Raw genomic sequence first — 16,503 nt, 5'->3', positions numbered from 1 at the left:
TCTTAGCCCAAGAAGGTTGTGGGTAGTAGAGGAGAAACAAGTTTTGAAATGTATGGAGCCAGGAAAATAAGCCTGTGGAGCATTCTTTCAAATAACAGATACATCTTTTTTTTTTTTTTTTTTTTTTTTTGAGATGGAGCCTCACTCTGCCGCCCAGGAGTGCAATGGTGCCATCTCGGCTTACTGCAACCTCCACCTCCCAGGTTCAAGCAATTCTCCTGCCTCAGCCTCCTGAGTAACTGGGACTACAAGTGCGCACCACCACACCTGGCTAATTTCTTGTATTTTTAGTAGAGATGGGGTTTCACCATGTTGGCCAGTCTGGTCTTGAACTCCTGACATCAGGTGATCTGCCCACCTCGGCCTCCCAAAGTGCTGGGATTACAGGCATGAACCACTGAGCCCAGCCAGATACATCACATTTTCAGTGGGAAAAAAAAATCAGCTCTTATGGAAGCCTGTTCAGAAGTTCTTTTCTAGTAAGCATATACTTGATAATTCAATATGTGTAATTTTAAATGTACCATGCATTTTTTCTTTTTTTAATGGAATTGTACAAAAGATAATTTATTAAAATTCCTGTGTTTCTAGGACACAAACCTGTAACAGAACTACAGACATCAAGCACGGCTGCAAGCATTCGGGTATATGTTTTATCCAATTCACCTGTAATAAAAATTAAAATATCGTATTTTGATCACCATGTTAAATAAAAGTTAGTTATCTTTCCACAGGAAAATTTGCAGGATTTTCATACTCTCTCCCTTTTCTGGTGTCACCAGAAGGTGCAATAGCTTCTTGTTCTCTGAAAATTACATATAGAGAGATGTGATATATGTCAATATCAACATATTGCAGATGTGAATTATTCAGCCTCAGAGAAATCAGACCCCACAGAGCGCTTTATTAAGGCAACTGAAGCCTTCACACGAATAAATGGGGGTTCTGAAAGTTGAAGACATAGAGTTTCATACTGAGAAGTGGTCAAGGGGAAGAGCATTGTGTTTGAAGATATGCTACACTGGAAGAAAGGGTGTAAGCAATTCCTGGAGTTCAGTTTCTGCAACAGCCAAGGTTTGGCCCGTGGAAGCCAATTTGGAGCATCAATCAGGCACACGTGGAGAGAGGCCTGGATTATGATCCAAATCCTGGAGGTTATTCAGGCTCCTCCTTATGGTATAAAGAAAGGCTAACCTGTGAGGTAGAAGATTAAAGGGTGAGATGCTTGGACCCTGACCACATTAGGAACCAAATCTTGCACCTAATGGGAAAAAGGAGGTGGGATCATTTTTATATCTTTGGGCAGGAACGGAATGAAGGTGAGTTTGGGGGATCCTAGAATGATCATGGGTTCTGACTTGTCCAGTAGAGTCTCAGTTTATGCCTGTTGTCCCAGTGTAATAATTAATGTCACCTCACCTTCAGACACTTTCAAAAGTGATTTGGTTTGGCCAATAAAGTATGTGGTTGCCCTGGTTAGAAATAACCTTTAAAAGGAAGAGAAGTAACAACAAGGTTTAGTGAGAAGTAAAGGCCTATAATGATTGACTGATAAATGGTGCCCAGGGCTGGACTGGGTTTACTGGGCTTCCATCTGACCTGGTCTGGGATACTTCAACACTTTTGTTTTCTCTCTACACCCACTACTCACCTCGTACTTGCCAATATCCCTTTGACTAATCCCTCCCTTCCCACCCTCTTTCCCAAAATATCCTTCTACTTATACTTATGCATTAGAGCTGATTTTGTCATTCCCAGGCCCACCTAGGTCTTGGAATAGACCAGCCAACACCCAGACCTCCCAGTGTGGCCTTGGTGAGCACAGGAGACTGGGACCTCCGGGACTTATGGTATTTTTTGCAGGTGACCAGGCAGATAGCTTCAGTTTGGAAGTTGTTATTGTTCCCCTGGCAACGGCCATAGATGAATTCGGAGCAGATCTTAGGGTTTTTTGTTTTGTTTTGTTTTGTTTTTTTATTGTACCACCAACGTGGTATGGAGGCCAGGCAGGGGCCAGCCTCCTGTGGCATACTGCATATACCTGCAGGGAGATCACAGAACAGAGCTGTTTGGATGCCTGTCTCCCTGGAGTATGTCCATCTCTCCCTTTCTCTGACCACCGCTCTCTTTGTCTCCGCTGAGAAGCAAATTTGGCTCGGGGCTCTGCTCCCAATTCAGTGTGAATCTTGACCACTCATTTTACCTCTCTGGTCCTTGACTTCCTCATCTGTAAGATGAGAATGCAAAATCCCAACGTGCTCGCCTAACAGGGCTGTTGGAAGGAACAGCTGTGACATCACATGGCTTCTTTTTCCTTGCCTCCCCAACATCTGAACACTAAATCTGGCTGATTTTGCCTCCTAAATAGCTCTCCTTTATTTCCTTTCTGCCGCTTTCTTAATTCGAGCATCATTATCTTTTGCAAGGACTTCCATGAAAGGCCACCAGCTGATCTCCAAGACTTCTGCAATCTGCTCGACATTGGTTTCCAGAATGGCAGATCTGCTGGGCACAGGATAAAGTTCTACCAAACCCAGAGAGACTTCAGAATCCATTTTCTCCTCCTCCTCTCCAACTTTATTTCTTATGCTGCCCCAACACCCAACTTCCCACACTTATGCTCTAAAAATAGTATGTTCTTACACACCTCGTGCCTTTGCACATGCCTGACATATCCAGACCTCTCTTGCTAAGTGCACTCTTGTTCATTCTTTAAAACCCTTCCCAGACATTGACTCTTTTATGCAGTCTTTCCTGGATTCATTCTTTACTCCTTGCTTTTCTTTGTTGCCTCTCAATCTTGCACACACATTTATCATTTCCATGTACTTTCTTGTTCACATTTTCTGATTCCTCCATGAGAATGTGAGGTTTTTGAGAGGGAGTTGCATCTTATGCCATCTTGATACAGCAGTTTCTAGCAGGTAATTTGGCATAAAGAGGATGCTTCAGGAGTAGTCACAGAAAAAAAAACCCCGAAACTCAAATCTACCCTGATCTTAAGCATTTATTGAGCAATTATTTTGCCCATAGTGCTATGAGGTACAAATAGAGTTCTTTAGAACCTCATAGTCTGAAGCATGACAAAACAACAATTATAGCACTGATTAGTGTCAGGCACTATTCTTAGTAGTTGACATCTACTAACATTTAATCTTGTAAAGTAGGTCCTCTTATTGTTCTCATTATGCAGATGAGGAAACTAAGGTTTAGAGAGGCTAAATAACTTTCCTATGACCACACAGATGGTAAGGGATTTGAACATAGGTTAATCCATTGCTGTTAGAATCAAGACCAGATCTCTTACCAGCTCTCCTTCCCCCATCTAGCCCAGCTTCATCTTTCTCTCTTTTTAAAATTCGTTACTTGTTTATTTATCAAGAGAGACTATTTGTCAGCCCACATATTCATGCTTCATGTTTCAGGAACACAAGTCAGTGGCAAACTTTAACCCAAAGAAATCATTTCAATTCCAAAATCACTTTGCACTCTGAAAGATACCAGCCTTCCCCATCTCCTGAAAATCTCTTATAGAATTACAATTTCTGTAGAAATCTGTGTATGCCTTATTTCTTGGTCCAGCAACAGCGAACTTACAGAGAGCTGCAATCCATAGGGATGCAACAAACGCTTGAACAATATGAAACCACGGATGCCTGGTTGGAAGGCCACACATTTGAGGTTTTGTCAAAGCACTGAAAACCTAGTTATTGTCTTGAAAGGTATGCCAACCTAAAGTAACAAGATTCAGAAAATATGATTAAGTAGGGCGTTTATTTGAGCCCAAAACTTGAGGATGGCCACTTGGGAGTACAGATTCAAGTTGCCCTGAATATACACTACCAGCTTCCTCTTTCTTATCTCTTGCTCACTCTCTGCTTTCCAGCCTTTCTAGGCCTGAACATGCTGCCTCCTGCCACAGAGCCTTTGTACATGCTATTACCTGTCCTGAAAGGCTATTTCTTCCCATTTTTGGTCTAAGTACTCATCTTTCAGATCTTAAATCATGGATATCTTTCCCAGAAAAACCTTTTCTGACCTTCCTGGCCACAATGAGCAAGTGGAACCCATCGTGGCTGTCAGGGGCACCAATCAATATTTGTTGAATGAATAGAATGAATGAATAGTCCTTGATGGTCTTCTTTACAGCTCAATAATATGAGCAGAGAAGAAAGAGTGTAGGTGGTCTAAGGTGGTCAGGGAAGGCATCCTGGATTTATATAGACAGAGAGGCCTGGAGAAAAAAGCCAGGAAATACAGATTATATACCTGTCTCTTATAGCTATCACATAACCTGACACAATGTTGGCATTTGATGAGACTTCGGTGACTACTTGGCATCTCAAGAATCACTGAAGAGTAGCCAAGAGACCATGTGGTCCAATATCAACACCTGTCTTATGGAAAGGGAAACTGAGATCCAGAAAGGAGAACTACATTGTTCATATCACATACCAAAATAGAGGAAGAAATGAAATAAAATCCGTGTCTCCCAAGTCCAGGGCTGACAGATTTGTGTCAAGTAGAAGATGTACCTAAACTCTAGGTCAGAGACTAACCATTAGTGAACCAGGAGACAGAGTTAGTGCAGTGCAGGTGGAGATAGGAGGTGAGGGCACTGGGAAATTTAGGAAGCATCTGAGTTACCTTGTCTGAGGTCTAAACATTTCTTTCCACAGCTGAACAGGCAACGCTTCATGTTTTCTGGGCAATCTCTGTGTTTGGTACAGTGGTCTATTTCTTCCACTTCGCATTCTACTTTGATTTTGGGACACAGCTCTAAGGCAAGGGAACATATATTCCCTCGAGGCCTTAAAGGAGCCAGTGCTCCCCCTCTCCAAGCCCAGGGCACCCCTGCAGAGTTAAAGAACCTTGTTTCCACTTCACCTGTCCCCAAAAGGTAGTGGCCCTCAGGTAGCTCAGGAATTTCCCAACACTGCCCGCATCCCCAACCCCGTAACAACTCACCATCGAATCCCTAAACCAACCCCTACCCTCTATCCACACCATCTACGAGGTTCCTGGGAGAAAGACGCACTCCTCTAAGACTATTCTGGTCACTCAACCTTGCTGTGCTTGGTTGCTCCCCCAGGAGGCGCTGTGGCTCTCGATGATTGAGATCAACATTTCTGGCATCAGATAGCTTGGCTTTTGAATTCTGGGCCACCCTTGGTGTGCCAGGCACTTCTGAGTCTTGATTTCCTCATTTGCCCATAGGGTTGCTTTGAAGACTAACGCAACACAGTTTGACAAGCCTTAGTCAAACTTCCCGGGGCAACATGACGTAACAATGAGTAATACGGATGAAGCACTGACTGTGAGCTGCCTTTTCTCCTTAATCCTCATTACATATCTATGGGTAAGCACTCTTAATATTCACATTTTATAAACAGAAGAATTGGAAGCATAAGGAGGTTATGTGAATTTGCCCAAGGTCACACAGCTACTCAGGGATGGAGCCAGGATTTGTACCTACAATGTGTGGCTCCTGAGTGCTCACTTTCAACCACTAATTTTCAGTGCTCAGTACAGTTAGCTGCTAATTGTGAGTCTTCACATTTCAGCATTCCAAGGGACTTCTGGAGACCATTCTTTACCCCAAAGGCTAGGGTCCTCAGTGGGTATGGGTGTGGGGGCTGCAATGAGAACATCTGGAACCTAACACAGTTGGTGTTGTGGGGAGCAGGCTGTTTTTCTTATGGGAGACTTCCTTGGGCTTACTACTCTTTCTTAGTTCATTTCATGAGCTCTAGGTCCAGGCACCTCCAGCAAGAACCTTTTAGAACGTCAGCAAGGAGTCAGTTGCCACAGATTCAGATGCCTGTATTCACCAAGGGAGTCTCTTACCAAGAGACTCCAAATAGCTTCCCTCTTTCCCACCCGGAATCCCAGGCACAGGTGGAGAAAATAATTTCTCAACTGCAAAATTATTCTTTGTTCCTTCCTCCCCACCAAGTTTCCTTTCTCCATTTCAAGGACTGAGTCCCCAGTACTTACTGCCAAAGATCCCTTCAGCGTGCCCAGGTTTCTGGACATCCCCCAGAAGGAAGAATGGTACCAGGATTGGCAGAAGTCCTCAGAGTCCCATTTTAGGAAATACTAGCCCGGTTGATGGCACCAAAACTAAGAAACGCTGCTCAGCAGCTCCTACCTCTGCGCTTTGCCTGCCCTGGTGTGCCCCAGCACTCCAAGAGACAGTCATGGAGACAAGCCAGCCAGACTCCCCCGTCAGGAACACCAGATCCCTGAGGCCATCAGTGGGACTACCTGGGGGAAGGGGGCCTTGATAGGCGGCTCCTGATCCTCAGCAATCTGAGGCTTTCTGGTCTACCAGGGAAAGAGGGCACATCTTGTCTTGCGCTTTCCAGGCTCTCTTAGCAGAAGGGGAGGTTTAACTCCAGAGTCTTCCATTTCCCAGGGGGAGTTTGGAGGTTAAGACTATGCTAGCTCTCTTCCTTCTTTCTAATTTCACACTTCTCCTGACATGTCTATTCTTATGTTTTATTTTTCTTTTTTCTTTTTTCTTTTTTTTTTTTTTTTTTTTTTTTTTTGAGATGGAGTCTCGCTCTGTCGCAGCCCAGGCTGGAGCGCAGTGGCCAGATCTCAGCTCACTGCAAGCTCCGTTTCCCGGGTTTACGCCATGCCAGCCAGAATGGTGATTATTAAAAAGTCAAGAAACAACAGATGCTGGTAAAGCTGTGGAGAAACATGAATGCTTTTACACTGTCAGTGGAATGGAATGGAAATTAGTTCAACCATTGTGAAAGAGAGTGTGCCAATTCCTGAAAGATCTAGAACCAGAAATACCATTTGACCCAGCAATCCCATTACTGGGTATACATTCAAAGGAATATAAATCATTCTTTTATAAAGATACATGCCTGATACATTCACTGCAGCACTATTTACAATACCGAAAACATGGAATCAACCCAAATGTCCATCAACGATAGGCTGCATAAAGAAAATCTGGTACATATGTACCATGGAATACTATGCAGCCATAAAAAGAAATGAGATCACGTCCTTTGCAGGGACATGGATGAAGCCGGAAGCCATTATCCTCAGCAAAGTAACGCAGGAACAAAACTAAATACCACATGTTCTCACTTGTAAGTGGGAGCTGAACAATGAGAACACATGAACATGGGGAAGGGAACAACACACACTGTGGCCTCTGGACGGGGCAGGGGGAGGGAAAGCATCAGGATAAATAGCTAATGCATGTGGGGCTTAATACCCAGGTAATGGGTTTATAGGTGCAGCAAATCACCATGGCACAGGCTTACCTATGTAACAAACCTGCAGGTCCTGCAAATGTATCCTGGAACTTAAAATAAAATAAAATATTTTTAAAAAGAAAATTTATAAGTCGGTTTTGCATGATTCTTTAAAAGGTCCCCAGTAGGATTCAGCCACAGTGGTACCCAGCTCTTAATAGACTCTTCTCTCTTCCCTTCTCTCCCCTGAATTACTCATCCCACTCCCCATCTTGTATGTCTTGTGAGATCTTTCAAACAAACTACCTGCACCCATGCCCTGTTCCCTGGGTTGCTTTCTAAAGGATCCAAACTAAGGCATTGTCCTTTGGTCCTTGACTAAAAAGGGTTTTACAATCTTTTGTAGAAACAGAAGAAGATAACAATAACCCTGGAACTCTCAACTCTCAAAGTTCTGATTGTCTTCACTCCCTTGAATGATGTCACCAGAAGCCTCAATGATCCCTTACTCTGCAAAGTTGTAATGTGCCAAAAAGATGTCAATTACTCAGCCTCAGAGGCACAGGATTACATCATGTTCTTTATTGGAAACAATTGAGAGTGACACAGGTATAAACTGGGAGCTCTAGAAGTTGGAGATAAAGGGGACATAAAGATGAAATCAAAACGGAAGGATATTGTGCATCAAAAGAGCCAAAGATGAAGGAAAAGGAGGGAGATGCAAGGGTTCTGTTTGGCGAAGGGCTAAGATCTTGGAATGCTGCGGGTGAAACTGGAAGTCAATCTGGAGCATCAGTCAAGTACACGAACAGTCCTCAGAGCATGAGCCACACTCTGGTAGTTCTTACAGCCCATCCTTATCCAATCAGGGAAAGCCTGCAGAGAACGCAGGACAGAAACAGGTGAGTATCTTGGGTTCAGCTTATCTTTGGAGCTTGAAGTTATGCTTATACATCTTTGCACAGAAAAACACTAAAAAGAAGTGGGTTTGCTTTGGGGAGCTCTCCATCTCCTTCAAGGAAAAACAAATAGGAGTGACTTGCTGGCAAAGAGCTATGTTGAGACATTGATGGCTTGGAAGGGTTGGTTGGTCAGCGTGTCTAGGTTTAACGTCCTGTGCCTCTTCTGCAATTCATCTCTGAGACTTCACCACTTCTACACCCTTCCTCCAGCCCTCCTAACTCCCCTCATACTTGCCAGCCTTGATTACTTCTACATCCCTTCTCATCCTCAGTTGCCAGAAAGTAGCTTTGTCTACCGCTTTGCCAGGTACATTTTTACCTCTTGATCGGAGCTGGTTCTGTCAGCAGCAGGTCTGCCAAAGATGTAGCTGTCCTGGAAAGGACCAGTCAACACCCAGACCTCCCAGCATGAGACTGGAGAGGATGAAAGACCGGGGCCCCTAGGACTCACGTTTATTCTTGCAGGTGTTCAGGCAGTTGGCTTCGGATTGGAAGTTGTTATTGTTTCCCTGGCAGCCACCATAGACAAATGTGGAGCAAGTATTATTTTTCTTGTCATACCACCACCGAATAAAAAAAGCCAGGCAGGGGCCAGTTTCATTTGGCATTTCACATACATCTGCAGAAAGACTCCAGAGTTGAAAACTCAGTGTGCCCACTCCAGAAATAAACAGTTGTTATTATTCTCCCTGGCAACCACTATAGATGAAACCGGAATAGGCTCCTTTTCTCTTATCACACGGCAGGAGCACAGCTCCACTGACATATTGCACACATGTGCAAGGAGACCCCAGAGTGGGCATCTGCATCCCTGAAGATAGAGTTATTGCAGGTGACATTAGCTAAAATGAGGTCAGACCAAAATAGGGTGGGCCCCTATACCAACATGACTGGTGTCCTTATAAAAACAGGTTAATTTGGACAGATGCAAACACACTGGGAGAACACCGTATGAATGTGAAAGCAGAGATTGGGGTGCTGTGTCTACAAGCCAAAGAACACCAAAGATTGCCAGCAAACCACCAGAAGCTAGAGGAGAGGAATGGAACATGCTTCTTCCCCATAACCCTAATAAGGAACCAACCGTGCTGACACCATGTTCTCGGACTTCAAGCCTGAGGAACCTGAGACAATACATTTCTGTTATTTAAGATTCCCAGTCAGTGGTACTTTGTTATAGCAATTCTACCAAACAAATGCAGGTCCCTACTAAATTATGCTTACACAGTTCCATTTGGGTAAATCTCCACTGCTAAACAATTAGGTCCTGTTGATTTTTACCTCCTAATAGCTCACCTCTCTGCTAGTCTCTCTAATATAAGCCTCAGGGACTGTCTCATGCCTGGACTGTTGAGATAACCTCAGATTGATCCCCTGCCTCCAGTCCTGGCCCCTCCAATCAATCATTCATGCTTCCCACCACAGGGAAGGATCTGATGGATCTGAGAACCAGGCTTATCATGTCATTCCACAGATAAGACCTACCTTCACTTCATGACAATATCCTCCCATGACCCACAGGGCCCTTCACTGTCTGGCTCCTCCTGTGACGCTGGCCTCCTCCCTGACACAGAACCCCTTCCAGCCGCATGCTCCAGCAATATTCAACACCCCGTGCCACCCCCATACCTCCATCCCTTTGCACTGTTCACAGTGACACTCCTCTTCTTCCTTCAAAACCTTTCTCACACATCAACTGTTGTGATGTCTCCCTTGACTCCATTCTACAGTCCTCACTGCCACACCTTGCTTCAGAATCTGTGCACTCATTTTTCATTTGTTTATATCTTCGGTGTCATCCCTGAGGCTGTGAGTTTCTGGCGAGCAGGGAGTGAGTTTCTAGTGTGTCTGCTTCCATCTTGGCATCCCAGTTCCTAACAGGTAGCTTGGCACAGTACAGAACCTTATAGAATGTTGAAGGTAAAAGAAAATGTATCCTGATCTAAACTGAATAAATTATTCATTGAGCACCTATTATGTGCCTAATGCTTCAACGAACAGAGAAAAGGCATGACCTCTGCTATTTAGGAGCCCTTAGCCAAGAATTACAAATAAGCGAATAGGTATCAGGTGGATACTATGTGCCAGGCATTGCTCTAAGCACATCATGCAGATCAATTGGATCCTCAAAATAACCTTCTACACTGATCCTTTTGTTATCTCAGAAAACTGAGGCACAGTGAGGGAAAGTTGTTAATTTATCCAAGACAAAAAGACTGGTAAAAACTGGAGGTAGGAGTTGAACTCAGGATATCTGAATTCAGAATCCTTACCTGCTAGCATATGAGTGACTTAGCCCCCTAACCTGCCCACTCTACTTCTCTGCCAAGTCCTGTTTACTTTACCTCCTACATACCTTTCGAGCACGTCCTACTCTTCTTCATCCCCTCAGCTACCTCTAGTTCCAGTCACCATTTCTATCACCTTGAAGTCCTTTAAGATACTCTGTTCCTCCTATTTTAAACTCTATAGATGTAGTATGAAACTGGTCGTGTGATGCCCTGCCTCGGTGGATTGCCATGGCCCTTCGATCCAGGCCAGACTCTTTAATCTGGTCCACCATACTTGAATCGTTTGATCTCTGCCCACCCAGAATCTGTTTTCCTTGTCCCATGCTCGTGCTCACTCTGCATTCTGGCCTCCCCAGGCCCCACCATTGAGCCTTTGTGCATGCTACTCCCTGTGCCTGGAAAACCCTTCCACCCACTTTTTGCCTAAAACATTACCCATCTTTCTCAACTCAACTCCAGATTTGCTTTCTCAGAGAAGGCAATCCCAACCTCCCTGACCACACTGAGCAGATCAAATCCTATTGTGGGTCTCCGAGGCACTCAATAAATATTTGTTGAATGAATAAAAAAAATCTTCGATAGTCAGTCTTTTTGCATCCCAGGGAGATGGGCATGAAATTAAGATGCAGCAGAAAGGAAAAGCCCTCTGTTGTGCAGCAGTCAGGAGAGGTGTTTTGGTGCAAAGCTGGATTTGTGTAGGCAGAGAGGTGGTCACTCCATAGCAAAAAAAGTTAGGAAATATAAATTGCTTCATTTATCACTTGCAGCAACGATGTTGTATATGTTAGGGCAACAATGGCCACCTGGGGCTCAAAAAATTATAAGAGTGACAGGTATCCAAATAGCCAAAAGAATCTGATTCAATGCCACTCCTTCACCAGTCATTTGTTTTGGGAAACTGAGTCTCAGGCATCACCTGATAGGAAAAGGTCATTACTAATGGCACACACCATATTTAGCACAGTAATGAATCTAAATTGCAGGTCTCCCAAGTCCAGCAGTTTTGCCAGAGACCAGCCCTCAGTGATCAGGGCACAAAGCCAGTCCAGGACGGCAGAAGGTGAGGACAGGGGGAGGAGGGGTTGGTTATTCTGCGGCTCTGAATGTTACCTTGTTTGAGATCTAAACATTTTTTTCCGCAGCTGAAGACACAGCACTTCTTGTTGTCTGGGCATTGTCTGTGCCTTGTACACACATCCCTTTCTCTGAATTCACATTCTTCTCTGATTGTGGGACATCTCCCTAGGGAAGGAGCAGTTTTACACCCATGTGCCTTAGAGAGCGTAGTGTCTCCCCGCTTTGCCAGACACAAGGCAATTCTAGAGAGTCAGGGAAGTTTGCTTCCACTTTGCTTGCCCCCAGGAGTTCTTTTCCTCAGGGTGGCCTCACTCACTTCCCTACTGCATACACCCTCCTTTCCCCCTGACCACTCCTCCCTCTCTTCCCACCCGCCCCCCCCAGCTCCATCCCATCTAAGGCAGAATTTCTCAACCACCAGTAATATTTGGGCTGGATAATTCTTTTTTGGGGAGGCTGAACTGGGGATTGTAGGATGTTCAGCAGCATCCCAGGCCTCTTCCCATCAGACACCAGTAGCACCCCCTGATTGTAACAATAGAAAATGTCTCCAGGCACTACAAAGTTCCCCTGGAAGGCAAAATCTCCCAATTGCGGGCCACTGAATCAAGCTGATCTGGTCTTTTTCGCTTTGTTGAGGAATCGGTGTTTGGAAGTTCCTCTAGGTGGTGGTATTAAACAGCAATTAGTATCACTTACCCCGGAGCCAGTTAAGATTTTGAATTCTGACTCTTGGTCTGAATTCTGACCCTCTCTGAACCTTGGTTTCATCATCTGTAAAATCATTTTGACCTTACGGAGTTGTGAGAAAAAAATGAGACAACGTATATAAAGCCCTCATCCGAGTAACAGATGCGCAGTCATATTATCTAACATTTGCTAAGTATTTACCATAAGCCGAGCACTCTTCTAAGCATTTTAAGTGTATGATCTCATTTAATCTTTATAATCGCTCTATGAAGGAAGTTCTATTAATATCCCCATGTTACAGATGTGGAAACTGAGGCCCACGAAATTTAACGAGCTTGCCCAAGATTACAGGGCTACCAAGATTTGAACCCACTAAGTCTGATTCCAGATCCCTCTGAAGTTTTAAAATCCCTTTTCAGAAATCCTTTCTTCCTGAGTATTCAGCAAATGATAACAATGATCATTGTTACATTATAGTCATGGAATATTAGTGTCTGAAGTCTAAAGGAACTTCTGCATGCTGTCCTTTATCTCAAAGTAGGGAGCCCCTAGGGATACAGGGACACTTTATGGGACTACATTTGAAAGAACCAGGAGTGGATACAGATGATGCCTCAAGGAAGGGGCCTGTTTTGCTCACGGGGTAAGGAGAAGGTCCCTTGGTTTCCCGGATTCCTGTAGTGACTCCCCTGAAAGCTAGATCCTGTGACTCTCCTCCACCTCCTTGATAAAGGCCCTCCACTTCAAAGGGGGTGAAAGTGGGGATTGCCTAAGTCGGGGTTACTGCATTCCCAGAAGAGATATTCCACAGGAGGGATCTTACAAAGATCTCACTCCCCTCCCAACCCGAGACCTGGGCTAAGATGGTGGAAAGCAACCCAGATCTGAAGAGTTGTTCCCTGTTCCTTCCTCCCAGCAGACTCCCCTCTCTCTAGGGTAAGGGCTGAGGCCAATACTTACTGGGAAATAACCAATCAGTCAGACCAGGTCCCTGGACGTTCGCTAAGAGGATGAATAGCACCAGGAGGCTCAAAAGTCCAGAAGATCCCATGCTGAAGAGAGGCCAGCCTTTCTGGTGGTTCCAGAATTTGGAATGCTCAGCTGCTGCACCTTGGATATAAGAACTGGAGACAAGCCGGCCACCCCCTTTCTTCTGGGAACACTAAGTTCCCAAGGTCACAAATGGGACTAACTGACACCCACAGCTCACAGCTTGGGAGGAAGGGTCTCTTATTGAATGGATCTTGATCCTTACACCCCTAGGCTGCACTGGGCTAGGGCTCTAGTCAACCCCAGGGAGTGGGCAAAGCTTGTCTCCCACTTTCCAGGCTGCCTTCCGGTGAATGCCATCATCTTGGGTCTTCATCTTGTTAACTTGGAGAGCGGTGGAGTGTCCTCATCATTCATTTTCCATCGTACGTGTGCACTTACGAGCGCACTCCTTCTGCTTGTCTCTGACAATGTGTCCCTGTCAGTCCCTTGGTATCTCATTGTTTATCTGTGCCTCTCTGTGCCTAAGTCTGTTTCTCTTTCCCCATGGTCTCTGTGTTCCTTTCTCCCTCTCCCACAGTTTCCTCCCATCCTTCTGTCTTTTATTTTATCTTTGGTTCACTCATATTCTTTGACTAAAGCCAAAGATTTAAGATTTGCCACAGAGCAGGGTGTAGGGGAGGAATCACGTTGATAGCTGAGTCTTCAGAGACTGTTTCTCAAAGTTTTGTTGCTCTAAGAGCAAGAGAGGATATCAGAGCTTAGAGGGAGCCTTTATCATCAATGCAAGCTCCTTCATAGCTGAGGAACTATGTCATGAAGGGATTTGCCTGAGAGACTACAGTGGAATAAAGTTCAGTAACACAGCAGACTTTGGGGATTCTAACTGGGCTGTGGAGAGGAGCTGTGGGAAAGAGGTGCTGGGGAACTTGGACAGCTTTCCATTCCTACAGCCACGGAATCTTCACCGGCAATTCAGCCAGTCCTGGGAAGGAGAGAGACACTCTTTCCAGAGTAAATGTTATCCCTAGGGCTCCCGTTTTCTTCTCAAACTAGGTGTTACCCTTTTGGGCCAAGTTTGTTCTCCAAATATTCCTACATGACAGACAGAGGCCGGAGAAAGGCAACCTTATCATCAGAGAGTGACTATGAGGTCACTAAATTTAGTTTCAGAGACAGAGCCCCCATAACAGTCCCATGCCACCAACTTGACAATCTCACCTAAAGAGACTACTGAATCGAATTTTTCTTTGCTTTTCTCTTCTCTTTTTTCGTCTTTTTCTTTTCTTCTTTCTTTTCTTTTCTTTTCCTTTCCTTTTCTTTTTTCTTGTATTTTCTTCTTTTCTTTTTTTTTAAACAGATCTATAGGTAAGTACTCTTAATATTCACATTTTATAAACAGAAGAATTGGAAGCACAAGGAGGTTATGTGAATTTGCCCAAGGTCACACAGCTACTCAGGGATGGAGCCAGGATTTGAACCTACAATGTGTGGCTCCTGAGTGCTCACTTTCAACCACTAATTTTCAGTGCTCAGTACAGTTAGCTGCTAATTGTGAGTCTTCACATTTCAGCATTCCAAGAGACTTCTGGAGTCCATTCTTTACCCCAAGGGCTAGGATCCTCTGTAGGTGTGGGTGTGGGGGCGGCAATGAGAACATTTGGAAGCTGACACAGGTAGTGCTGTGGGGAGCAGGCTGTTTTTCTTATGGGAGACTTCCTTGGGCTTACTACTCTTTCTCAGTTCATTTCATGAGCTCTAGGTCCAGGCACCTCCAGGAAGAACTTTTTGAAATGGCAACAAGGAGTCAGTTGCCACAGATTCGGATGCCTATATTCACCAAGGGAGTCTCTTACCAAGAGACTCCAAATAGCTCCCGTCTTTCCCACCCGGAATTCCAGGCACAGGTGGAGAAAATAATTGCTCAACTGCAAAACTGTTGTTTGTTCCTTCCTCCCCACCGAATTTCCTTCCTCCATTGCAAGGACTGAGTCCCCAGTACTTACTGCCAAAGATCCCTTCAGCGTGCCCAGGTTCCTGGATGTCCCCCAACAGGATGAATGGTACCAGGATTGGCAGAAGTCCTGAGAGTCCCATTTTAGGAAGTACTAGCCCGGTTGATGGCACCAAAACTAAGAACTGCTGCTCAGCAGCTCCTACCTCTGCGCTTTGCCGGCCCCGATGTGGCCCAGCACTCCAAGAGACAGTCATGGAGACAAGCCAGCCAGACTCCCCCGTCAGGAACACCAGATCCCTGAGGCCATCAGTGGGACTACCTGGTACCTACCCTGGGGGAAGGGGGCCTTAATCGGCGGCTCCCAGTGTGCCAATTCCTGAAAGATCTAGAACCAGAAATACCATTTGACCCAGCAATCCCATTACTGGGTATACATTCAAAGGAATATAAATCATTATTTTATAAAGATACATACATGAGTTTGTTCACTGCAGCAGTATTTACAATAGCGAAAACATGGAATCAACCCAAATGTCCATCACCAATAGGCTGCATAAACAAAATGTGGTACATATATACCATGGAATACTATGCAGCCATAAAAAAAAGTGAGATCACGTCCTTTGCAGGGACATGGATGAAGCGGGAAGCCATTATCCTCAGCAAAGTAACGCAGGAACAAAACTAAATACCGCACGTTCTCCCTTGTAAGTGAGTGCTGAACAGTGAGAACACATGGACATCGGGAGGGGAACAACACATACTGTGGCCTGTGGAGGGGGCAGAGGGAGGGAAAGCATCAGGATAAATAGCTAATGCATGCGGGGTTAATACCCAGGTGATGGGTTGATAGGTGCAGCAAACCACCATGGCACAGGCTTACCTATGTAACAAACCTGCAGGTCCTGCACATGTATCCCAGAATTAAAATAAAATAAAATATTTTTAAAAAGAAAATTTGTAAGCCTGTTGTACGCGATTCTTAAAAAGGTCACCAGTAGGATTCAGCCACAGTGGTACCAAGCTCCTAATAGATTCTTCTCTCTTCCCTTCTCTTCTCTGAATTACTCATCCCACTCCCCATCTTGTATGTCTTGGGCGATCTTTCAAACAAACTACATGCACCCATGCCCTTTTCCCAGGGTTAGTTTGTAGAGGATCCAAACTAAGGCATTGTCCTTGGGTCCTTGCCTAAAAAGGGTTTTACAATCTTTTGTGGAAACAGAAGAAGATAACAATAACAATATTCCTGGAGCTCTCAACTCTCAAAGTTCTGATTGTCTTCACTCCCTTGAATGATGTCACCAGAAGCCTCA

General features: G+C 44.8%; 3 protein-coding genes across 4 annotated transcripts in view; 1 reads left to right on the top strand and 2 right to left on the bottom strand.

Annotated features, from left to right (window-relative positions):
* DNTTIP1 (deoxynucleotidyltransferase terminal interacting protein 1) overlaps positions 1 to 16,503 on the top strand; it is a 505,046-nt gene that overhangs the window by 277,267 nt on the left and 211,276 nt on the right. The window lies entirely within an intron of this gene.
* WFDC6 (WAP four-disulfide core domain 6) lies at positions 1,156 to 6,088 on the bottom strand. The gene is given in 3 exon segments (XM_050806619.1): positions 1,156 to 1,194; positions 4,637 to 4,779; positions 5,998 to 6,088. Coding segments are annotated over 3 exon segments (273 nt in total).
* LOC126963875 (eppin) lies at positions 7,788 to 14,264 on the bottom strand. 2 transcript variants are annotated; one of them, XM_050806604.1, is made up of 4 exons: positions 13,201 to 14,258; positions 11,584 to 11,715; positions 8,634 to 8,801; positions 7,788 to 8,096 (listed from the first exon to the last, which is right to left on the bottom strand). In XM_050806604.1, exons 1-4 carry the CDS (start codon positions 13,289 to 13,291, stop codon positions 8,086 to 8,088), a joined length of 402 nt encoding a protein of 133 aa, XP_050662561.1. In that variant the 5' UTR covers positions 13,292 to 14,258; the 3' UTR covers positions 7,788 to 8,085. The 2 variants fall into 2 exon arrangements, with proteins under 2 accessions (XP_050662561.1, XP_050662562.1); XM_050806605.1 differs by lacking the exon at positions 7,788 to 8,096 and having other exon boundaries at positions 8,652 to 8,812; positions 13,201 to 14,264.

This window comes from Macaca thibetana, chromosome 10 (assembly GCF_024542745.1).
Source record: "Macaca thibetana thibetana isolate TM-01 chromosome 10, ASM2454274v1, whole genome shotgun sequence".
NCBI lineage: Eukaryota > Metazoa > Chordata > Mammalia > Primates > Cercopithecidae > Macaca > Macaca thibetana.
This window is presented reverse-complemented; position numbering and strand designations above follow the sequence as displayed.

Excerpts from the sequence above, each read along its gene's own strand:
- LOC126963875 (XM_050806604.1), bottom strand. The coding sequence starts at position 13,291 with ATGGGATCTTCTGGACTTTTGAGCCTCCTGGTGCTATTCATCCTCTTA. Across the intron at positions 11,716-13,200 it reads GACTGATTGGTTATTTCCCA|GGAGATGTCCCACAATCAGA; the intron begins GTAAGTATTGGC and ends CTCCTTCCCTAG. Across the intron at positions 8,802-11,583 it reads ATGTTTAGATCTCAAACAAG|ATGTATGTGAAATGCCAAAT; the intron begins GTAACATTCAGA and ends GTCTTTCTGCAG.